The sequence below is a fragment of the Psammomys obesus genome, unplaced genomic scaffold (genome assembly GCF_907164565.1).
Source record: "Psammomys obesus unplaced genomic scaffold, mPsaObe1.curated_primary_1811, whole genome shotgun sequence".
In the NCBI taxonomy this organism is placed as follows: Eukaryota; Metazoa; Chordata; class Mammalia; order Rodentia; family Muridae; genus Psammomys; species Psammomys obesus.
Genome location: NW_026590062.1, coordinates 21,748,163 through 21,771,529, shown reverse-complemented (window position 1 = coordinate 21,771,529; position 23,367 = coordinate 21,748,163). Strand labels below are relative to the sequence as shown.

The window sequence follows — 23,367 nt, the reverse complement described above, 5'->3', positions numbered from 1 at the left end:
ACTCATGGCAGCCCTCCTGCCTCAGCCTTCCTGATTACAGACTTCAGGTGTGAGCCAGCGTGCCGGCTAAGCGCACAACCCCTAGTATTTACAAGCCGTCTCCCATCCCCGTTCTAAGTAGCCCAGCCCTGCTTAGCCTCTGAGCTCAGGGGCCAGGCACGCTGAGAGTGGCTCAAGGTCACCTGGTTTTAGCTTTGAGACAGGATCTCACACTGCCCTGAACTCATCAAGTAGACTAGACTGAAAGCCAGAAAGCCCTGTGGGCTCTCCTGTCTCAGCGTCCCCAGTGCTGGGATTCCAGGTGTGTGCCAACATACATGGCTTGTGCATGCATGTGCGTACACATGACTCTACCTTATTATGGTGTGTGTAGAGGCCAGAGGTTGACGTCCCGTGTCTTCCTCTGTCGCTCTTTTATATACCGAGGCGGACGTTGTCCTTGAACCCAGACCTTGCCAGCTGGACTAGTCTAGCTAGCCAGCTTGCTCCCAGGAGCCCCTGCTCACACACCTCAGCTGACGGATTAGGAGGCCTGCGGCAGTCACGAAGCTTTTCTGTAGGTGCTGGGGATCCGAACGCTGGCCTTTACGCTTCTGTGGCAAATGCTTTACTGCAAGCAGCCCTCCCCGACTTCAACCCCAGCCCTTCTCACGTGAGTGCTGGGAATCAAACTAGGTCTTGTGCTTGGAAGACAAGCAGTTTATCCACCGAGCCATCTTGACAGCCCTGCCTGTAGAGGTTCTTTGTCTGTAACCAGGATGTTGAAGTTCTGCTGTCACATTCTCCAGTAGCAGGCTACATGATGCTGGTCTTATAGTTTAGAGAGGGCTGTTACCCAGCACGACGTGACCAAGTGGAGCCGGAGGGCTCATCTCCCATCAGTAGCCCGTCTCTGTAGCTGGCTTGAAATGCTTTATCCCCCGTCTCAGCCTCCTGAGTTATGGTTTGCCATGCCAGGCTCCGGGCTGGTCTTGATTTAGCTCACACACCCGCCCCTCTCCCACAGTGTTCTGCGCTCTCCAAGCTGAACACGGAGGTGGCCTGCGTGGCGATACACAATGAGAGCGTCTTCGTGATGGGCACTGAGAAGGGGAGGATGTTCTTGAGCGCTCGGAAGGAGCTCCAGTCAGACTTCCTCAGGTTCTGCCGTGAGTACCCCACGGTCCCCACACCCAAGGTCCTGCCCTTTCCATGGTCCCCACACCCAGGATCCTCACCCATCCCTGTTCCCCTGCTTTGTCCAGCCCAAACAACCCGGTGGAGGGATGAACTGGGTACACACGGGGTTGTTCAAATGGAGCCTGTTAGAACTGTCCAGCAGCTCCTGTCGCTGAGCCCCATAGCTGGCCACATTAATGCGCCCATTTTTATAGGGGCCCACCGAGGCCCAGTGCAGTTATCCAATTCTAATTCTACTCAGTTGTTTTGATGGTGCTGAGGATAGAACCTGGAACCTCATGCTTATTAAGCAAGCACACTGGTACTGAACCACACCTTCAGCTAAAGGCCTACTTCATTGTTGTTTGTTTGTTTGTTTAAGTTATAATTTATTTATATGAGCATGCGATGCTCTGGCATGCATACAGACATCGGAAGACTTGCTATGCTACAGTCAGTTTTCTTTTCCGCCACTTGGAATTGAACTCAGGTCTTCAGGCTTGACAGCAAGCTTCTTCACCTGTTGAGCCACCTTGCTGACCGCCTGCCTGTTTTTGTTTTAAGGCAGTTTCTCCTCTAGCCCAGGCTATCCTTGACGCCCTGGTTCCCTTGCCTCCACTTCCTGGGGATGGAAGGGGGGGAAGGCAGTGTCCAGGTTGGGAGAACAGAACAGGTAGACTTCCGGCCCTCAGAGAAGCAGCTCTGTACCCACGCTGTAAACCCTCCTAACGCTACGTGCAGTGCTGAGTTAGTCTGGGATGGCTAATCCTGGGGACAAGGCCCAGGCAGCCATGAAAACTACTAACAAAACTGTCAACAGCTGAGCCGGGCTGGCCACGGAGACCCCTGGCATCCACGTCTACCCCCTGGATCTGTCTCCTTGACTTTGAAAGAGCAAGGGTCTGAGAGCTGGAGTCCTGGCCTTGGACCACGCACTCTGTGGAGGCTATCCTTTTTAGTGGTTTGAATGAGGATGATCCCCGGAGGACCTCAAGCAACTAGTCCCATCACACGCACAGTCAAGAGCAGAGAGCTGCTCACTCTCTTCTAGCGTTCTTGTTTCATAGAGCTCAGAAGCCTAGAGAGCAGAGCCGCCCACGGTGGGCTGAATCAGTTAACAGGACGGCTCCCTGCCCACAGCCCACAGGCCAGCTGATCTAGGGCAGAGCTTCTCAACCTAATGCGCTGACCCTTCGTGGTTGTGCTCACCCCCAGCCATAACGTTAGTTCTGTTGCCACTTCATGACTAATTTTGCTACTGTTCTGAACCATAATGTAAATTTCTGTTTTCAGATGGTCTTAGGAGAGATCCCCTCAAAAGGGAGGGTCTGAGGCCCACAGGTTGAGAACCGCCACCGATCTAGGTCCTTCACAGGTTGTGGCACGCCGACATTGAAAACTAACCATCACCGTGTCCGAATTGTTTTCAGTGTTGCTCAGGCAGGAAGCTAGGGCGTAGGTGGGTTGGAGTAGAGTAGGTTGGGATGCATGTAGAACGGGGTGTGTGGGGTCCGAGTTCTAATCCAGAGCTGCCGGTTTTCTCTGAGTGATCGTAGACTTAGGTCCCAAGAGGGAAAGGACAACCCTAAGGTCGAATGCGGCCAGATAGAGACCTGCAGCCTTTGCTGGTCCTCAGCAGGTTATTCATTCATTCATTCATTCATTCATTCATTCATTCATTCATTCACTGTGCCTCCGATTCTGGGGCTTGACACCAACCTCTGGCCCATGTGCTCTTGCCCCACAGGGGGACCCCTATGGAAGGATCCAGAAGCAGGACACCCTAAAAAGGTGCAGCGCTGCGAAGGAGGTGGCCGGAGCATCCCGCGGTCCTCGCTGGAACAGTGCTCGGATGTGTACCTGCTGCAGAAGATGGTAGAGGAAGTGTTTGATGTTCTTTATAGTAAGATCCTTCCTCATTCCATTCCTGGAAAGGGGTGGGTGGGAGACCAGCCTGCCCACACCAGCCCTGTCTACTTTAGTCAGGTCCAGCTCTGTCCCACCCACTGTATCTCCACCCTGCCCATCAGCCCAGCCGCGCGCCCTACGCACCTCAGCCCAGCACCTCAGTCCAGCCCTACTCCACCCTGGTTAGCCCCGCCCACCCCAACTACATGGTATCCTGGTTAGCTCCACCCACTTCAGCCCTGTTTTCCCCGCCCACCTCAGACCAGCCTCATTCTACCCACCTCAGTCCAACTCCACTCATTTCTGCCTTGCCCTGCCCGCTGGTGCCCGACCCAGGCTCTCCTGCTAGCCCAGTCCCAGCATATCCCCGTCAGCCCAGCCTCGCCCCGTGAGGTCATCCTATGCCCTCCCAGCCTAGCCACGCCCACCGTGGCCCTGCCTCGTCAAGCTCTGTGTCTGTAGCCCCGCCTGCTCCGCCAGTCTCTGCGGGACCTAACTGAGTTAGCTCTGTCCGCCTCAGCTCTGCCCTACCCATCCCTGCTCAGCCTTATTCATCCACTTCAGCCCAGGCTTTCCCTGCCAAATCCTACTTGGCCTCACCTGCCTCAGACCATCCCTGCTACACCCAGCCCCACACAACTCAGCCTCTCCTGTCTGGCCGCGCCCTTCCCAGCTCAACCCTGAAGCCTTGCCCACCTCAGTCTACCCCTTCCCCCCCCCCCCCCCCCCCCCCCCGCGTAGCCCACCAATGCCCATTGCTTACGCCAGCCACACACCACAAGGCTCAGCCCCGCCTACCCACCCTGCATATCCTTACTGCACCAACCTCAGCCCAGCCCACCTCAACCCACCCCCACACGGCCATACTCTAATCCAAGCCCACTTGTTCTGTCCGTGTCAGGCCAGCCCTGCTCAGTCTAGCCCTGATAGCCTGGTCCTGTCCGATTCCCCAGCCCCACCCAGGGAAGTCCTGTCTGCCCCATTCCCCCCGTTTCAGCCATGCCCTGCTGCTTACCCCTGCCCAGCAATGCCTTACCAGGGCAGCCCTGCCCTTACCCCACCCAGCCCTGCTCACATCTGCCCAGGCCCACACAGCCTGGCCTTTCCCCATCTCACCCAGTAGGGCAGGCCCGTGCTTCTGCACTGTGGGTCTCTGAGCAAAACAAGACCCCCCCCCCCATACATGGCTCTCCCCACTCTGGCCCTTTCCCAGCCCTCAATTCCCAGGCGTGAGTGTCCCTGTTTCCTGTACAGCTACCTCTTGACCACCTCCCCACCCCCACTCACATGGTCTTCCAACAGACTGTCCCTTCTGCCTCCTGGTTATTTGGGGACCATGGCTATCTTCCCCAAAGATAAGCCTGAGGTTAAAACTCAGCCTGCTGCCACCGGCGTGGCGATGGGCCTTCCTGACTCCTCCACCAGCCCTCAGATGTACAGTGGGGTCCATCTACTGACTGGTGCCGTCCATTCTATACCGTATGTGTGTCTGCAGCAGTGAGGGTCTCGGAGCTCCTCTCTGAGGGGAGTCACCTCACATTGCCTGGCTCCCAGTGGGCCTCGCCAGGCCACAGCCAGCACTGAGCCTCACTGTTCCCTCTCTGACAGGTGAGGCTTTGGGCAGGGCCACCGTTGTACCTTTGCCCTATGAGAGGCTGCTCAGGGAGCCAGGGCTACTGGCGGTGCAGGGCTTGCCCGAGGGCCTGGCCTTCCGGCGGCCAGCGGAGTATGACCCCAAGGCGCTCATGGCCATTTTGGAGCACAGCCACCGAATACGGTTTAAGCTCAGGAGGTGAGTAAGCCCCTGTCCTACTTTCATTTCCTTTTGCCTGTGTTAAAAATACCCAGACAAAAGCCCATTAAGGGAGAAAGGGTTTATTTGGCTTGTAATCCCAGGTTACAGTCCATCACTCCAGGGAGGCCAAGTCAACAGGAATTTGAAACAGCTAGTCACATTACATCCACAGTCAGGAGCCAAAAGCGATGAACTCGGGGCCAGTCCTCAGCTTGCTTTCTCTACTCTTAGAAGACTCGGAATCTCCTGCCTAGGGAATAATGCCTCCCATGGTGGGCTGCCCTCCCCTTATTGACGTGCCCACAGGCTATTCTAATCTACAGCCCTCTCTGAGACTCTCTTCCCAAGGGACTCTAGACAGTGCCAAATTGACAGTGAAGACTTGTAAGGTGTGATGGGGCACGCCTTATGCTCCCTCTCGAGAGAAGAGGCCGGCGGATCCCAATTCCAGGCCAGGCAGGACTGCATAGGAAGACAGTGTCTCAAAAGCAAAAGACAAGCTGTGTAGTATTCTGTACAGTTACATGGGCTGTTTGGGGAGAGACTGACAGGCAAGAGCAGGTGCTCAGGGCTGTCCCCCTGTCCTCTCACCAGGCCTCCGGAGGATGGTGGGCGGGACTCAAAGCCGCTGGTGGAGATGAACGGCGTCTCCCTGCTGCCTAAGGGGCCCCGAGACTGCAGTCTGCATGGCCAAGCCTCCAAGGCCGTTCCCCAGGACCTGCCCCCCACTGCCACCCCTTCCTCCATGGCCAACTTCCTGTACAGCGCCTCGATGCCTAACCACGCCATCCGGGAGCTCAAGCAGGAGGCACCCACCTGCCCACTGACCCCCAGTGACTTGGGCTTGGGCTGGCCTGTGCCTGAGCCCCAAGCCCCCAGTGCCCAGGACTTCGCCGACTGCTGTGGTAATGCTTCAGTGGGGGCCTCTCTGGGTGGTGGCCTGTGAGGAGGAGGCATTTCTAGGGAGGGGTGGGGTAATGCACCCGATTAAACTTGGGCCTCCACTTGACCTCCTGAGCAGACATTGGATGGGATTGAGAGGCAGCTGGGGAGACCCCTAAGGAGGCTGTGGAGATTTTAAATTAATCAGGGATGATGACATGGTTCAGTACCAGCCAACCAGCATGACGACCTGAGTTCAGTCTCCCAGACCCATGTGGTGGAAGGAGGAAAGTGAATCCCACAAGTTGTCCTCTGACCTCCACACACGTGCCGTGTGTACATGCATGTCTGATGCAAGATTTCTGAGGCTGACGTTCTCAATTCGGGTGTTGGGGTATATGGCCTGGCTAAAGGCATTTGTCACCAAGCCCAGGGACCTCAGTTCAACTCCAGGAACGCCTCTTACAAGTTGTCCTCTGATCTTTAATTAATAGATGTAATTAAAAGAATGAGAAAAGGAAAGGTGGCAGCTCGCTGTGATGACGTAGAGAGCTGCAGTTAGGGACCTGGCCTCCCCCAACACCCCCAGAATGTATGCCTGTCTTTCCCCCTTGTTCAGGACAGAAGCCCGCGGGGCCGGCGGGGCCTCTCCTCCAGAACGTCCACGCTTCCAAGCGCATCCTCTTTTCCATCGTGCACGACAAGTCAGGTAGGCGGCGCCCTTGCTGGTGGCCTTGCCAGGGTGGCTTCTGCAAGGATCGTGGGTCCATCAGACACTGGTGAGAGACAGGAGGAGCAGTTTGCTCAAGGAGTCAAACCGAGGTGTGACAGGCCTGGTTGTCACGAATATCCCCAAGCTACAGCTTGAAACCAGTGTTTGTCTCTACACAGTTTCTGTGCATGCGTTAGTTTCTCGCTGCTGGGGAGTTACCTTTCCCTGTGCTGTGATAAATATCTGACGAAAAGAAACGCCAGGCAGGGTGGGTTTGCTGTAGCTCAAGACCAGCGGCAGGAATGTGAGGTGGATGGTCACGTGATTTCTTTTTCTATAATCTGGGATCGCGGTTGGTATGGGGCTTCCCACCTCTGTGAACCCAGTCTAGAGGCTCCCTCACAGACACACCCAAAGGTTAGTTTCCATTCAGATTCTGAGTCCTGTCAAGTGGACAAGCAAGACTGACGATCGGATCAGGTGAGGAAGTCACTAGTCTTTTTTGGTGTCTTTCATGTGAGGAAGTTTTTGGTGTAGAGTCTCTCAAACTTCTAGGCGCGGTGCCAGCCGGGTGGCAGTCTAATCTAAAGGCCTGACTAAAGCTGGACAGCCTGGTCACCTGGCCACCCTTGCAGCCACGGGCAGGAGACCAGTTCTAAACCACCTGGGCTGGTTTATCTCAGGTCAGCTGAGAAGGCTCCCAACATGGCGGTTGGTGAACTCGGACTTAGTGATCCAAGACAGAGAAAGGAGGAAGCCTGGTCTTCTGTTCGTTTGTTTGTTTGTTTAAAGATTTATTCATTTATTATGTATACAGTGTTGTGCCTCTATGTATGCCTGCACGGCAGAAGAGGGCACCAGATCTCATTATAGATGAGGCACCATGTGGTTGCAGGGAATTGAACGCAGGACCTCTGGAAGAGCAGCCAGTGCTCTTAACCTCTGAGCCATCTCTCCAGCCCCAGAAGCCTGTTTTGTTTTGATAACTTCACTTCAGAAATTACTGTCATTTCTGCCCCAGTCTACCCATGAGAAGTCCAGAATATTCCAGCCAGTACTCATCGGGGGAAGAGTTATATTCCTCTTCGTGAGAGAAGAAATATCAAAAAAGCTAGGTGTATGCCTTTAGTACAGGAAGCAGAGGCAGGAGGATCTCTGCCTTCAGGCCAGTCTGGTCTACGTAGGCCAGCCAGAGCTACATAGTGAGACTTTGTCACACACACACACACACACACAAGTTCCAGTCTAGTCTGGTCTACATAGTAAGACCCTCCTTTCTCAAGAGATGTGGCTTTCCCAGGCATTTGCCTGCCTGAGGTAGGGTAGCCTGGGGAGAAATGGTTCAGAACCCACACAGCTCTTTGGGGGATGGAGAAATGGACACAGGGGCCAGTGAGAGAGCAGAGGGGACACTGAGCAGGCCAGTTGCACACTGGATAGACAGGCGGCTTTGGAGGGAGGAGAGCAGCGGGCGCTCGGGGCGCTGAGCGGAAGCAGCCCGCCTGGGGTGAGCCCTCACTGGGCCCTCTGTTTTGATAGAGAAGTGGGACGCCTTCATCAAGGAGATGGAGGACATCAACACGCTGCGGGAGTGCGTGCAGATCCTGTTTAACAGCAGATACGGTGAGTGGGCGGCGCCGGGCGAGCGGCTCCCCAACACAGCAGCAGGAGCCATATGCTGGCGCCCGCATATGCTGCTCGCCCCCACCCGGGAGAGGGTGGTTATGTCAATATTTCCCTTGCAGATTCTCTGTGGGGGTGGAATGATGGCAGAGCCCAGACCTTGAGGGAAGCTCCCTAGACCTTGGGGAGACGGGCAGGGGCGGCACGCTGCTTTTCCTGCTCGCACTGCTTCCACAGCCCGGTGTTGCTCTCTGCTATTTTTGTTGTGTGTGCACGCATCTCCGTGTGGAGTTGTGCATACGTGTGCGGGGGGTGGGGGTCCGGGGCAGAAGACAAACCTAGGTTATGGTTTTTTAGGCATCGTCTGCCTTTCTGAGGTGCACTGTTGCTGAGGTAGTCTCATGTAGCCCAGGCGAGCATTGAAATTGCAGTCTAGATGAGGGTGACCTTGAACTTCTGGTCCCCTGCCTCTTCCTGAGTGCTGGGATTACAGGTGTGAATTACCACCACACCCGGGTGAGCATGGTGCTAGAGACAAAACCCGGGGTGACAGTAACGAGGCCGTGTGTGTGTGTGTGTGTGTGTGTGTGTGTGTGTGTGTAAATGCCACAGTGCAGGTTCTTTCCTTCCACCATCCGGGTTGCAGATACCGAGCTTGGATTGTCGCTTTTAGCCCCTGAACCACTGTCTTGCCTTCCTATTGCTGTGATAAAACACGGTGACCAAAATTGACTTGGGGAGGAAAGGTTAATTTCGGCTTATAACCCTCCCGTGGTGCTACCTCACTGAGGGAAGACTGGCAGGCACCTGGAGGCAGGGCCTGAGGCAGAAGCCATGGGGGAGCGCTGCTTGCGGGCTTGCTCTGGTGGCTTGCCCAGCCTGCCTGCTTGTGGCACCCAGAACTACCCAGCAACCCAGGCTTGACACCGCCCACCGTGAGGTGCGCCTCCCCACGTCCGTCAAGAAAGCGAAGCACAGGCTTGTCCACAGGCCAGTCTAGTGGGGACATTTTCTCAACTGAGGTCCCTTTTCCCAGATGACCCTAGCTTGTGTCCTGTTGACAAAAGTGGCCAACACGGCCATCTGAGTACCCATTTTTCTCCATGTCTCCCGTGTTGGGGCTACAAGGCAAGTTACCCCTGCCGGCTTGTTTTGTTTCTAGTTTTTCGAGACAGGGTTCCTCTGTGTAGTCCTGGCTGTTCTGGAGCTCGGTGTGTAGACCAGGCTGGCCTCGAACGCAGAGTGCTGGGGGTAAAGGCGTGCTCCAGCACTGCAGGCCTCTCTCGGCCTTTCTGCACTGGTTCTGGGCATCAGTGTTGGATCTGCGTGTCTGGAAGACAGGCACTTGGCCAGCTGAGCTGAGACTTTAATTTTCTACGTGTGCATCTGGCCACACACAGCTTTCAGGATGGGATCTCGCCGTCCATCCTTTACATACTGTGGGTTGGGCTCAGGTTGTCAGGCTTGGCGCTCAGTGCCGCTGCCTGGTGACCCATCATCGCCAGCACTTGTCTTTTTTGTGGTTTGGTTGTTCTGCGTGTGTGAGTGTTTTACATTTACTTTTCACGTGTGCGTGGTGGGTCTGGAGTGTGAGGACTCTCCTTCTACCATACGGATTCCAGGAAGCTAGTCCACGTCGTTGGGCTTCTCAGCAAAGCACCTTCTCCCACCGAACCATCTGTCCTCCCCACGTTTGGATTTTTGGAGACAGGCTCTTACTCCAAAACCTAGGCTAGCCTTGAAATTGCTATTGAGGCCAAACTGCCTCAGTCCACCAATAATACATTTTATTATAATGCATTATATTATTAATTATATGCGTGATATATGTTAATTATATGCATGACAAATTTACCCTGCTTCCTTCTTTCCTTTTATTTTCCTTATCTATCTATCTATCTATCTATCTATCTATCTATCTATCTATCTATCTATCTATCTATCTGTCTGTTTATTTGTTTAGAGGCAGGGTCTTCATTTCACTTAGGCTGCCTTTGAACTCCCAGTGTAGCCAAGGATGACCTTGAACTTCTGAACTTCTTGCCTCTATCCTCCATTACAGGTGTGCACCGCCTCACAGGGTCAACTCGGTGCTGCAGGTGGAACGCTAATCCTTTTTTGTTGTTGATTTTGTTTGTTTGGTTGGTTGGATTTTGGTTTTTTGAGGCAGGGTTTCTTATGTAGCCTTGGCTGCCCTGGAGCTGGAGCTATAGACCAGGCTGGCCTTGGATTCTGCCTCCCAATTCTGCTGGGACTAAAGGCAAGCTGCCACCGCCCAGCTGTTTGCTTGGTTTTTCAGACAGGGTTTTGCTCTACTGTCTAGGCTGGCTTTGAATGCACAGCAATCCTCCTGCCTTCTTCTCCCCAGTGCTGGGATTCCCAGTCTACACCACCCTCCGGGTTTTCTGTTCTGTTTGCCTGCCTTATGTCCTCTGATTGACAGGTCTTTTCGACCCTGGGGAAGTAAACTCTGGAGGAGAAGACCCACAAGCTGAGTTTTGTAAAATATTTAGGAGTTGGTCCCCAGCGCAGAGCCCCTCGCTCAGTAAGGCCTGAGGCACAACGTGAGAGGCGTGAGGTCATCATTCCTGGGGGATGACTTTATGTCCAAGCAGCATGGCCATCGGTGCCTGAAGGACGCGTGGGCTAGGTGCATGCAGGTGCATACAGCAGGCCCACGAACGGGTCCCTGCAGGTGTCAGACAGGAAAGCAAACCTCATGAAGAGATGAGAATAAAAGCCCAGTGCTGACTGACCTTGTCAATCTGGATCAGACTTCTGGGGTCTAATGCCAGGCCGTCCACTGTCAGCATATTTAAAACACAGTACAGTTGGGGAAGAGGTTTCCAGGCAACGAGGAGTCCAGTTCCAGGTGCACAGCAAAGCTTACGGTGTGGCTACATAGAAACTTCTATGTTCTTCTACAAGTACATGTGACCACGAGGGTGGGTTCTAGAGCTGAAAGGCCACAGAGTCCACGTGACGTCTTCCCCAAGGATGGGTAACAGTTAGGGAGGGGAGAAGTCTGCCTCCATAGAGAGCAGAGAGGTTACCAGGTCAGTAGCAGTCCAGGCTTCTGGGTGGGAAGATGGGTATTTTCTCTCCTCCACTGAGAAGAGGCCCTGTGAGTTTAACATTCCTGGTTTCCCTAGTGATCTGTGGCTGCAGGGACTTCTGTGCCCCCAACAGATACAGACAGTAGTGTGTGCTTGTGTACAAGTGCAGAGAGCCTTGGGCAATTGTGTGCAAGATCATATGGCTCTGGACCCTGGTGTGCAGGTGCACACAGCTGTGAGACCTTGAATATGGTCGGATACAACACTAATACAACTGGCATTAGTGTCCAGGAGTGCGTGATGAGGAAGCCAAAAAAGACGGCTTAGTGGAGGTTAAAGCTAGAGAGTCGAGAGGCTTCCTGACATGACGTCCTTGCTGGATGGGCTTGGGACTGGTAGCTCAGGCCTTCTGTGTAGGTCCTGCCTGGTGGCCTAATTGGCTGTCTGCACCTCGTGTAGTCAGGTGAAGCCCCCTGGGCTGCATGGAGCGGGAAACTCTGGGTATGTCCAAGAGAATGAGGCCTGGGTGAAAGCCAGCTCCAGCCTGGCGCCGCCCTTCTGCCTACCATATATGCTTATGTTAGGCCTGTGACAGAGTAGGGTGCATATAGGGACAATAAAAAAAAAACAAAAACAGAGACCACGTGTCATAGTGCACACTTGTAGTGCCATTGTTCCGGAGTCTGAGACAAAAAGGATTAAGACTGTCAGGCCTGCCTGGGCTGTAGAGAGAGGCCCTGTCAGAAACCCTGAAGAGGCTGGGAATATGGCTCCGTTGGTAGAGTTATTGCCAACCATTCAGGAAGCCCTGGGTTGTGTCTCAGCACCGCATACACCAGGCCTGGTGGGCCACACCTATAATCCCAGCTTTTTGGAAATGGAGGCAGGAGGATCGTGGATGCAAAGAGAACTTGTCGGTGGCTGGGGGTGCTGGGGGGGAGAGTCCCTTGAGGCTGACCTTGCATGGTCCTGAGTTCTCCTGAACTCCAAAAAGCAACTGGCCAAACACTGAAGGCAGGGCGGGTGGCTCCCAGACAGGAGGTGGGCGGGCATGGGGAAGACATGATTTGACAGTTGCTTAGATTGCCAGGGTTTAATTTGACAGGGAGCTAAGTGTGACTTCGCAGGGTAGAGCTGGCTGCCAGCGCTGCCAACACACAGGCCCGGGACGCATCGACAGGAAAACAGTGCTGCTCCTGAAGCAGCCCGGACTATTCTGCCGAGCCCTGGCATGGCCGGGAATGGCTGGAGGGCAGCTCTGGACCACAGGAACACAACCGTGGGAGAACAGGGAAAGCCCCAGTTGAGGACTAGCTTGCCCAAGGAAAGTAAGCAGTATTTGGAGCCTGGTATGGTTCACCAGGTGTGGAAGCCCAACTCTTGGGAGGCTGAGGCAGGAGGATTGCTGTGAATTTGGTGTCATTCTGGTGAATATAACAAGACCCTGACTCAAGTAGGTGCAGACGGAGCTGGGAGACGGCTCAGCTGGTAAAGTCACTTGCAGCCAAGTCTTACAGCCTAAGTTCGATCCCTGGAACCCCCATGGTAGGAGAGTTGTCCTCTGACCTCCACACTCAGGCCTTAACAATGCCTCCCAGTACATAAGCAGTAAAGGTTTTTAAGAAACACTCTGGGCTGAGCGTGGTAGCTCACACCTTTAACCCCAGCACTCAGGAGGCAGAGGCAGGTGAATCTCTGAGGTCAAGCCAGCCTGGTCTGTAGAGTAAGCTTCAGGACAGCCAGGGCTACACAGAGAAACCCTGTCTCAAAAGACAAAAATATAAAAATAAATAAATAAAGACTCTGGTCAGGTGGCGCTGCTCTTAAATGCCAGCATTTGGGAAGCAGAACATAGAGATCTCTAGAATTTGAGCCCAGTCTGATCTACACAGCGAGTTCTGAGTCAGCCAGGGCTATACAATGAGACTCTGTCTCAGAAAGCAAGAAAAGGGAGAAAGGTTCCCCAGTTGTTTCTCTTATTGCACAGCCAGTGCAGCATCAGAGGGGGAGGGACTGTGATCTGGGTCTGGCCCACAGTGTCCTGTGACTTGTTTCTTGTACTCATCTATGTTCTTGCCCTTTCAGCGGAAGCCCTGGGCTTGGACCACATGGTCCCTGTCCCTTATAGGAAGATTGCCTGTGACCCTGAGGCTGTGGAAATTGTGGGCATCCCGGACAAGATCCCCTTTAAGCGGCCCTGTACTTACGGGGTGCCCAAGCTGAAACGGATTCTGGAGGAGCGACACAGCATTCACTTCATAATCAAGAGGTGTGGATTGGCTTGCTTCTGTGAAATAACAGCTGCCTAGAATCCCCCAGTGAGGGGCTGGGGGTGTGGCTCAGTGGTAGAGCCCCTGCCTAGAAAACCCAGTGAGGGGCTGGGGTGTGGCTCAGTGGTAGAGCCCCTGCCTAGAATCCCTCAGTGAGTGGCTGGGGGTGTGGCTCAGTGGTAGAACCCCTGCCTAACGTGTAAGGCACTGGATTTTCTACCCTGAGAACCACAAAGGCAAAACGAGGAGCAGATGATTCTGGAGCTCAGGACCGTGCTTTGAGCCCCTCGCCCATGCAGTGAGCACTCCTGCCCAGATATCGTCTGAGGTCGTCTGGCTTTTTCCTCTACCTCCACATCTGCAAAAATGGTGGGAGACCCCTTGTGGTCTGACTGTGCCAACCTCCCCCCACTGTGCCTCATAAATAATGGTCCTCTTGTTAACTCTGCAGCTGCTGGGCCAGTGGGTGGGGCTCGCAGGGGGAGAGGGCCTCCAGACAGGAAGCTAGTTCCCAGCCGTGTGGCTCTAGGTCTGTGTCAGGCCTTGTGGTATCCAGATGGCATGTGAGCTTCCAGAGCCCCGGAACAGCAGGGAACCCTGGTCTCTCCTTGGAGGAGGAACAGGAAGTCACGTTCAGCTTCGTGCTCTGAGCCCCAACTCAGTCTACCCTTACTGGCTTTTTTTGTTTCTTTTATTTTTATTTATTTATTTCTGTTTTTTTTGGTTTTGGTTTTTTATTTGAAGCAAGGACTCACTGTGTACCTCTGGCTGTCCTGGAACTTAATAGGTAGACCAGGCTAGCCTCTAACATTCAGAGATCCCCCTGCCTCTGCCTCCTGAGGGCTGGGATTACAGGGGTTTGCCATTGCACCCAGCTTGCTGGTTTGTTTTTAAAAATAATTTTATTTTATGTGCTTTAGCACGAAGGTGTCAGGTCCCTTGGAGTTGGCACTACAGACAGCCGTGAGCTGTATGGGTGCTGGGAATTGAACCCGGTTTTGTTTTCTACAGACAGTGTCTGTGCACTGTGAGCTCACTGTGTAGCCCGGGATGACCTTGGATTCTGGCCCCTTTTCCCCCATCACCTAAGTGCTGGGATTACAGGTCTGCACTGCCGTGCTCTGCACTCTCAATAGCTTTCTAAGTCACTGATCATCCAAAATAGGGTCTGTGACATTTCCACACATTCTTACCAGACATTCTGACCATCGTCCGCCCTCAATTACACGCTCATAGTCCTGTCCTAGTTCATTCTTTTGCTGTGCTAACAGCAATGACCAAAAGCAGCTTTGGGGAGGAAAAAGGGTTTATTTCCGCTTCCGGGTCACAGTCCACAACTGAGAAAAGCCAGGGAGGAACTCAGCAGAAACCACGGAGGAACGCTGCTCTCTGACTCGCTCTGGCTCCCTGCTGCTCATGCTTAGCTCTCTTAGCCCAGTGATGATGCTGCCTCAGCAGCCTGGGCCCTCCTGCATCAGTTTACACCGTTCATCAGCGACAGGCCTACAAGCCAAGCTCATGTGGGCAGCTCCTCAGCTGACACTAGTTTGTGTCATGTGGACGATTGTATACATGCATGTGCGCATGCAAACACACACACACACACCCCTACCTCCAACCCCTGCTGCACTGCTTTCTCTTTGGGAATTATTTCTCTTGTCTGTTCGTGGCAATAATAACTATTGTTAAGCCAGGTGGTGGCGGCACACTCCTTTAGTCCCAGCACTTGGGAGGCAGAGGCAGACAGATCTGAGTTCAAGGCCAGCCTGGTCTATATAGTGAGTTCCAGGACTTCCAGGGATACACAGAGAAACCGTGTCTCAAAAAACAAAGCAAAGCCAAAACCAGATATAGTAACAATAACAGACTGTGGTTAGTCTTTTTGAGACAAGGTCTCAATACATAGCCGGTGGCCTTGACCTCGAGCCTCCCTTCTGAGCCTCTGAAACCCTGGGACTACGGGGGAGTGCCTCCGTGCCCGCCATTCCTGGCCTGGACTTTGCATGCTGTGTCTGCATGCTTTGGTCCTTAAGCCATCCCTGGGCCTCTTCGCCTGCAGTGGGTCCATCTGTGATCTGACCTTGCCACAGGGCTCCAGGTCTCTGTAGATCCATAAGGTGGAGGCCTGTGAAGATGGGCCTTGCTTCTAGCCATCTACAGGACACCCTGGTTTCTGCCCTGCTTGGGCTCTTCTGAAAATACCCTGAAGGAGCCCTCGGGTCAGCTTCCATGGCTGTCGTCCGTCCAGTCTCTCCCAGTTGCTTTCTGCTGAGCCTGACCTTTAGCTACACGTGTATCAGCGGCTTGATGGGCAAGTCTCTGGGTGATGGTGTGGCCCTGTGGGTAGAATGCTTGCCTGGCACCCACGAAGCCCTGCAAAAACCCAGGCACGGTGTTACAAGTCCTTTAATTCCAGCACGGAAGAGAGGGAGGCAAAAGGGTTGGGAAGTCAAGGTCATCTTGGCTACAGAGGGAATTTGAGGTCAGCCTAGGTTATGTGAGATCCTGTCTCAAACACAACAAAACAACAACAAAAACACCTCTACCGGTCTTTCATGCCTGGAGTAGCATTGGGACGGGAGCTTGGATTGTTCACTGCAGCAGCAAAGGAGGGAGATTTGGGAGCTGGTTCATCATCAGAGAGAGCAGAGGGCCATTCCATCCCTGGCGAAGCAGAAACACATCCTGAAATCACATTCTGAGATCTCAGATTTGCTCTGTATTGGTTACTTTTCATTGCTGCTGTAACAGCCTCCCCCCCCCCCCCCCCCCCCGCCAAACGTAGCTTAAGGGAGGAGCTTAAGGTTTACTTGGGCTCACAGTTTGAGGGGGTACAGTCCATCATGGTGGGAAGGTTGGCAGCGAGAATGTGAGGCAGCTGGTCACATGGATCCTCAGGAAGTGGGCAGATGAATGGTGACTCTCAGCTGTCTTCTTTCGATTTGGTCCTGCACCCCAGCCCATGGGACGGTGCCACCCACACTTAGAGTCTCCCTTCTCAGTTAACCAGAGGTTTGTTTCCACGGTGATTCTGAGCTCCCCAACACTTGCGCACATGGGTGGCCAGCCCTGTGCCCTAGTCTGTATCTCTAAGAACCACACTGGTGGGGTCCACGGCCGTTTCTGAAGGGACCAACCTTCACCTTTCTTATGTTCTCTTTTCTCTCTTCCCAGGATGTTTGATGATCGTATTTTCACAGGTGAGTGGGTACCATTGATCTCTTCTGGAGTTGGGGACTTCAGAGCTGACCCTGTTGTCTTGAGTCCTCTTCGGCATCTTGGGATTATAGGTGGTTTCTGGGCTCCCGGCAACTCACAGACTGGACACTCTAGAGTTTAGAGTCTCCTTGAAGAAAACAGTGATACCATTTGCTAAACAGCCAGGTTTTCTTGGGAACTACCGTGGTTTTGTTGCTGTGTTGTGTTGGTGTGTGCGTGTGTGCCTGTGTGTGCGTAAATTTCCATGAGGTCAACACTGTTGTCTCCCACAGTCACTCTCTCCCTTACTCTTTCGAGAGACACAATGCCCATTGACCCTGTCTTGCTCCCCAGTCTATCTTATTATTCCCCTGTGTGTGCTGGGGCTCCAAATTCAGGTTTTCATCCCTGTATGACAAGCACTTCCCCTAGAGATCAATCTTGCCAGCACCTTAGCTTCCTTGTGTATTTTTTCTTATCTTCTTTTACCTAACCATCCCCTCCCATGATTTCCTACTCAGGGTCTCACTATATAGTCCAGCCTGGCCTCAAACTCTGTGTAACCCAGGCTGGCCTCATTCCAGATCTTTCTGCCTCTGTCTGTTGAGTGCTGAGATTGCAGGCACATGCTGCCAGCCCGTTTTCGTTTTCAACCACTCTGCAGGCATGGGGATGATCCCACTCCCTTAGATAAAGCTGAAGTGCTGGACAAGTGGGGCCTTGCATTTCCCTTAGGAGCTGTGGCCTAAGGCCTCCCAGGACAGTTGGACACCGAATAGAGGGAGGGAAGCTGTCAATTGAATCGCAGCCACCAAAAGCTACACAGATCCTTGAGGCGTGACATACCAGAGCCCCATTAACAGCTTTGCTACCTACCACCAGCTTCCTAGCTGTGGACATTTTCTGTGGGCCTTTATTTTCCCATCTGTGACATGGGGATGATAAAGAGGAGTTAGGTGGCCAGGCAGTGGTGGCTCATGCCTTTAATCCCAGCCCTTAGGAGGCAGAAGCAGGTGCATCGCTGAGTTCGAAGCCAGCCTGATCTACAGAGTGAGTTCCAGAAGAGCCAGGGCTACGCTAGGAAACCCTGTCTTGAAAAACTAAAAAGAGGCACTAGCTGCCTTGTAGTTTCTGATTTTATTAAACGTAAACGAGAAAATGACCCTATGGGGCAAATGGTGGAATGGTCTTTTTTCTTACATTATCAAGCCCTGGTGGAGGGTGGAGAAAACTGTTCAGAATGAGGGCAGGGTGTGGTCAGATGAATTCCTAGCTCTTTCAGACAACCCCCAAAAGAAGAGAGCAAAAGCAGGCCCTACCCTTTTAAGAATGCCCTGAGGAATGTCTTAGAGAAGCAACTTCCCAGCTATCTCCATCAACAGGAGAGGCCCTTTTTGAGGGTTCACAAGATAAGGTCTTTCTGTGTAGCCCAAACCAGCTTCGAACTCACGACCTCGGCCTCCTGAATGTTGGGTTTGCAGGGTATGCTAACACATTTGGCTGAGGAGCATCTTCTTTTTTTTGTTGTTTTGTTTTGTGTTTGGAGACAAGGTTTCTCTGTGTAGCCTTGGCTGTCCTAAACTTACTTTGTAAATCAGGCTGGCCTTGAACGCACAGAGATCCGTCTGCCTCTGCCTCCCTGAGTGCTGGGATTACAGGTGTGCACCGCTGTGCCCAGCTCTGAAGAGCCATGTTCTCAAGCACAACTCTTCCCACAGGGAACAAGTTTACCAAAGACCCAATGAAGATGGAGCCAGGCAGCCCAACAGAAGACACTCCCACAGAGGTCTGTAGGGACACCATGCTGGACCTGGCTGGGACTGCCTGGTAAGGTCCCTGTGCTCTGTGTTAGGCCTGTGTTCTCCACAGCAGAGGAAGGGCTGAGGCCTGACAAGTTGCCATCACTCCATTTTGGCATAAGTTTTCCACATCCAAGGACTCCGAATATACACCTTCTAGGCCACTGAGAGACAAATTGGAGCAAGAGAACAAGGACTAGGTATTTCAGGTGTCTGTTAGCTCAGGGACCTTAGTTGGTTGTCCACACTGTTTGTTCCTGTGTCTATAACCCATAGCCTGCTCACCGGCCCTCTTCCCCAACCCAGGCTGTGAACTGAGCGGGATAACATCTGGCCGTTTGAGCTGCAGGTGTGGCTCAGGGTAGAGTATACCCACTTAGTGTGCGCGAAACTGTGGATTCCATCTTCCTCATTTTTTTTTTTTTTGTTTTTGTTTTTTAAGATATATAAATGTACTCTGTCTTAATGCAAGCAGGAAGAGGGAATCAGATCCCATTACAGATGGTTGTGAGCCACCATATGGTTGCTGGGAAGTGAATTCAGGACCTCTGGAAGACCAGCCAGTGCTTTTAGCTGCTGAGCCATCTCTCCAGCCCCCCTCCCCCATTTTTGGTTAAATGAGAGCAGTCATATACTTATAATGCTCATGTCTCAGGTCTTGTTCACAGACATCCTACAGTCCCTAATCCCCGACTATGTTCCATCCAGCTACTTTGCTAAGCCTATAGACTCCAAAACGGGCCAGGCCAGGTCATGAGCTGTAGAACACTTGCTGGCCAGGAAGATGGAGAGCGAGAGTCACGACCCCTGGAGCCAGGAGCCAGGGCCCTGAGAAGCTGGTCCCTGACACGGACCCATGCTCTGTGAAAGCGTAGGGTCCAAGATGTGTGGTGTTTTGTTGATTTTTTTGTTGTGTTTTTGAGACAGGTTCTCACTGTCTAGTTCTGGCTGTACTGGAACTTACTTGGTAGAATAGGCTGATCCCTGGATCACGGACAGAGATCCACCTGTTTCTGTCTCCCAAGTGCTGGGGTTAAAGGCGTGAGCCGCCGTGCCTGGGTTAAGACTGTTTATATTCTATGTTAAATGCCTGTGCCTGGTGTATCTCTGTGCACCACGTATGTACAGATGGTGCATATGGACACCAGAAGAGAGCGTGGGGTACACTGGAAGCAGAGCTACAGATGGTTGTGAGCTCCCGTGTAGGTGCTGGGAACTGCTCTCGGTTGCTCTGCAAGGACAGCAAGCAAGCCCTCGCCACTCCTGAGCCAGCTCTCTGGCCCCGTAGCTTTGTTAGGCAGACTCTTAAAGAGTCTTGAACCCCCAGCAATCCTCCTGTGTGTGTCTTTCAAGTACAGGCGTCACAAAGAGGCTCATTGACACTAGATTGAGTGCTGTTTTTGAGGTGTGTGGGGGGTGGAGCTGAGCAGATCAGCTCAGGACAAGGTCAACACCGGGTCATTTCCCCACCTTCCTTTCTCAGGTCAGACAAGAGCAGCGTCTCTGAAGACTGTGGGCCAGGTGAGAAGGCATGTCTCCCTGTGTATATTCTGTGGGGACAGAACCAGGAAGAACCCCGCCCAGGCTGTGAACCCATAATACCTGGGGATAGTTCTGTGCCATGGCCTCCATGCCATCCTCAAGCCACACACTACAAGCAGCAGAGCATGCTGGGAACTCTGGGGAGGGGCAGAGAATAGACACCGAGGCCTGGCATCACCACTGCAAGAGCAACAAGCCCTCTTCCCTGCTGAGCCAGCTCTCTAGCCCTGTGGATAAGCAACTCCGTCTTCAGGATGTCTTCAGGGTTGGCTTGAGCTTGTCCAAGGGCTCATCTGGCCCTTCCTGCTCTGTCCAGGAGCCAAGGTCCAAAATGATTTTTCCTAATTGTTCACTGTCAGTTCACAGACAGGAGAATGTTCTGCAAAGATGTGCTTTGTACGGCACGCTCATGCCCCCTCCTGACTGGATTCCCCTTGTTCCCTTGCAGGAACCTCAGGAGAGCTAGGAATGTTGAGGCCCATCAAAATCGAGCCAGAGGAGCTGGATATTATTCAGGTTACTGTTTCGGGTAAGAAACACGCATTGGAGGACTGTTGTCACCCCTGTTCCTGACTGCACATTTTGTGCTGCTGTCCTGTTTGCAGCGTGCTCCATCAGGCCGTTGTATCCAGGTTGATTCTTTTTTCCCCAATGTTTTGGATATAGCTTGAGGTCTTGCATGTGCTGAGCAAGTTCTCTCCCATTGAGCCACACCCCAGCCCCTCACTGGGGGATTCTAGGTAGGGGCTCTACCACTGAGCCACACCCCAGCCCCTCACTGGGGGATTCTAGGTAGGGGCTCTACCACTGAGCCACACCCCAGCCCCTCACTGGGGGATTCTAGGCAGGTGCTCTACCACTGAGCCACACCTCCAGCCCCTCACTGGGGAATTCTAGGCAGGCGCTCTACCACGGAGCCACAGCACCTCCCTTTTTTCCTCCTTTTCAGTTTTTATTTTGAGACGAGATCTCCCTGAGTTGATGGAACTAGCCCTGAACCTACTCTGAAGCCCTCAGTCATGCTGTTTTACCTTCCCACACAGCACTACAACCCCTGACTACATGGATTTCTTTTAGAGTCTTGGTGTTGTTTTTAACAAAATGCCAATTGTTCAATTTTACCATTGAAGACTCGGGAGCCAGAGTCTGAGTTGAAAGCCTGCTAGCTCAAAGAGCAGAGAAGCACCCGGCTGACCTTCCTCCTCCACTGACGTCCCAAAAAGAAATTCTCTTTCCCCGCACCATTCTAAAACATCCCCCAAACTGAATGTCCCTTTCTTCTACTTCCAATATGTCTCTCTAGCCATCTTCCTGACTTCCTCTTACTCTTTATGGTTTTTTTTCCCATGTCCGTTCCTTGTCAACCGGTTGCTTGCTCCATCTCTTGACCTGTGGTTGACTTTACTTAATCCTGTTCAAGCAGAAAGCTCTTGGATTAAAGGTGTGTGCTAGGGTTGAGCTACACCACAACTAGAAACAGGTTTTCCCAGTAAACAACACAATCTTGGCATTCAAGATCAGATACCTGCACATGGTCTGTACCTGCTTGGTCCAGGTCAGGGACCATGAAGGGTGGAATGCGTAAAAGATGCCCTCCTCATTTGGAGTTTGCTTCCAGATCCTTCACCAACCTCTGAGGAGATGACTGACTCGTTACCTGGCCATCTGCCTTCAGAGGATTCTGGTTATGGGATGGAAATGCCGGCTGGTAAGAGGTGGGCTGGGACTGGCCATTCTGGGGACCTACCACCCTGGGGAGCCATAGGGAGGGACAGGCGGGTCAGGAAGTCTTTGCTGTTGCTGGAGAAGACTCAACAGTCAAGGGGCTCTATGTGGGACCACGCATGTCTGTAACTTGGGGTGTGTCTTTGGATTTTGAAATATTTGCACTTGATTGGATGCTTTGAGGAGCTGGGCAGTGGTGGCACACCCCTTTAATACTAGCACTCAGGAGGCAGGAGCAAGTGAATCTCTGAGTTTGAGGCCAACCTAGTCCATAGAGTGAGTTCCAGGACAGCCAACACTGCACTAAAAAACCCATCTCACAAACAAAACAACAAAAGAAAGAGTTGCTGTTGGTCCCTCACTCATCTTCATGTCAGAGCCCTTTAGCAGATAGCTAATCGTAGCCTCTTTGAGGGACTGGGGTCTATGCTCAGCACTGTAGGGAGGGACAGAATGAACACATGAAAACAACTCCCCAAACAAGCCAGATGTAGTGTTAATCCCAGCACCTGAGGTGACAGAGGCAGGAGGATCAGAAGTTCAAGGTTATCCTTGGCCGAATGGCAAGGTCACCCTAGGCTACATGAGACCCTGATTCCAAATACCAAAAATGTAGCTAGAGAGTTGGGTTGGCAGGGAAAGGCACTTGCCATGCAAGCTTGATACCCTCATTTGTTTGTTGTTTGTTTGGAGACAGGGTTTCTCTGTGTAGCCTGGGCTGCCCTGGACTCCTTTTGTAGACCAGGCTGGCCTCAAACAAAGATCTGCCTGCTTCCCATGGTGTAACGAGAGAATAAATACCCCAAAATTAAATTGTTCTGTGACTTCCATGTGTCTGCTGTGGCATGCATATACCCTACACACACACACACACACACACACACACACACACACAAATAAATAAATAAATTCAATTAATTCTTTTTCAAATGTGTTGGGAATGTGGCACAGTTGGTTGGTTGTTTACCTGAACACTCCTGAGCCCTGGGTTCCATCGCCAGGACCATATAAACTGGTTGTGGTACCACGCACCCATAATTCCAGCACCTAGGAGGCAGAGAGAGGAGGATTATTAGCACAAGGATCTTTAGTCATAGTTCAAGACCAGCCAGAGGGATATGAGACCCTATTTCAAAATGATGAGAGCAGAAGAGTTGGCTTAGCAGTTAAAAGTACTTTCTATGCCATACAGTGAATGCACACACCTTTTATCCCAGCACTTGGGGAGGCAGAGGAAAACAGATATTTGTGAGTTCGAGGCCAGCCTGGTCTACATAGCAAGTACCAGGGCAGCCAAGGCTACATAGAGAAACCCTGTCTCAAAAAACAAAACAAAAAAAGTACTTGTTTTTTCAGAGGACAGAGGAGGGCATCAGATTCTCTGGAATTACAGACAGTTGTGAGCTGGCTGATATGGGTGCTGGGAACCGAACTCAGCCCCAGAAAAGTCTTTGCTGTTTTACTTGTAGCTTACACAGATAACCTAAAGGAGTGCCAAACATCAAACCCAAGGCCTTTTACATCCCACGCAAGCACTCTGCAATTGAGCTGTATCCCCAGCCCTTTGTGTGAGTGTGTGTTTGTGTGTGTACATGTGCACATTTCTCCTTTTTTAGATCTGAGATAGGACCTCACTAAGTTGTGCAGCCAGTACTGAAATGGCTGCATAGCCCAGGCTTGCCTCAAACTCCCAAGCCTC

At 52.5% G+C, this 23,367-nt stretch overlaps 1 protein-coding gene across 10 annotated transcripts in view; it reads left to right on the top strand.

The window, feature by feature from the left end:
- Positions 1-23,367, top strand: part of Gtf2ird1 (GTF2I repeat domain containing 1) — an 86,873-nt gene that overhangs the window by 41,063 nt on the left and 22,443 nt on the right. For all 10 annotated transcript variants that reach the window (XM_055605700.1, XM_055605699.1, XM_055605695.1 and 7 more), the window contains exons 3-14: positions 1,007-1,148; positions 2,906-3,061; positions 4,675-4,858; positions 5,456-5,766; positions 6,363-6,452; positions 7,995-8,078; positions 13,220-13,403; positions 16,579-16,604; positions 18,321-18,429; positions 19,885-19,922; positions 20,392-20,472; positions 21,562-21,651. In XM_055605700.1, coding sequence (XP_055461675.1) covers positions 1,007-1,148; positions 2,906-3,061; positions 4,675-4,858; positions 5,456-5,766; positions 6,363-6,452; positions 7,995-8,078; positions 13,220-13,403; positions 16,579-16,604; positions 18,321-18,429; positions 19,885-19,922; positions 20,392-20,472; positions 21,562-21,651 — 1,495 coding nt within the window. The remainder of the gene's footprint in view (positions 1-1,006; positions 1,149-2,905; positions 3,062-4,674; positions 4,859-5,455; positions 5,767-6,362; positions 6,453-7,994; positions 8,079-13,219; positions 13,404-16,578; positions 16,605-18,320; positions 18,430-19,884; positions 19,923-20,391; positions 20,473-21,561; positions 21,652-23,367) is intronic.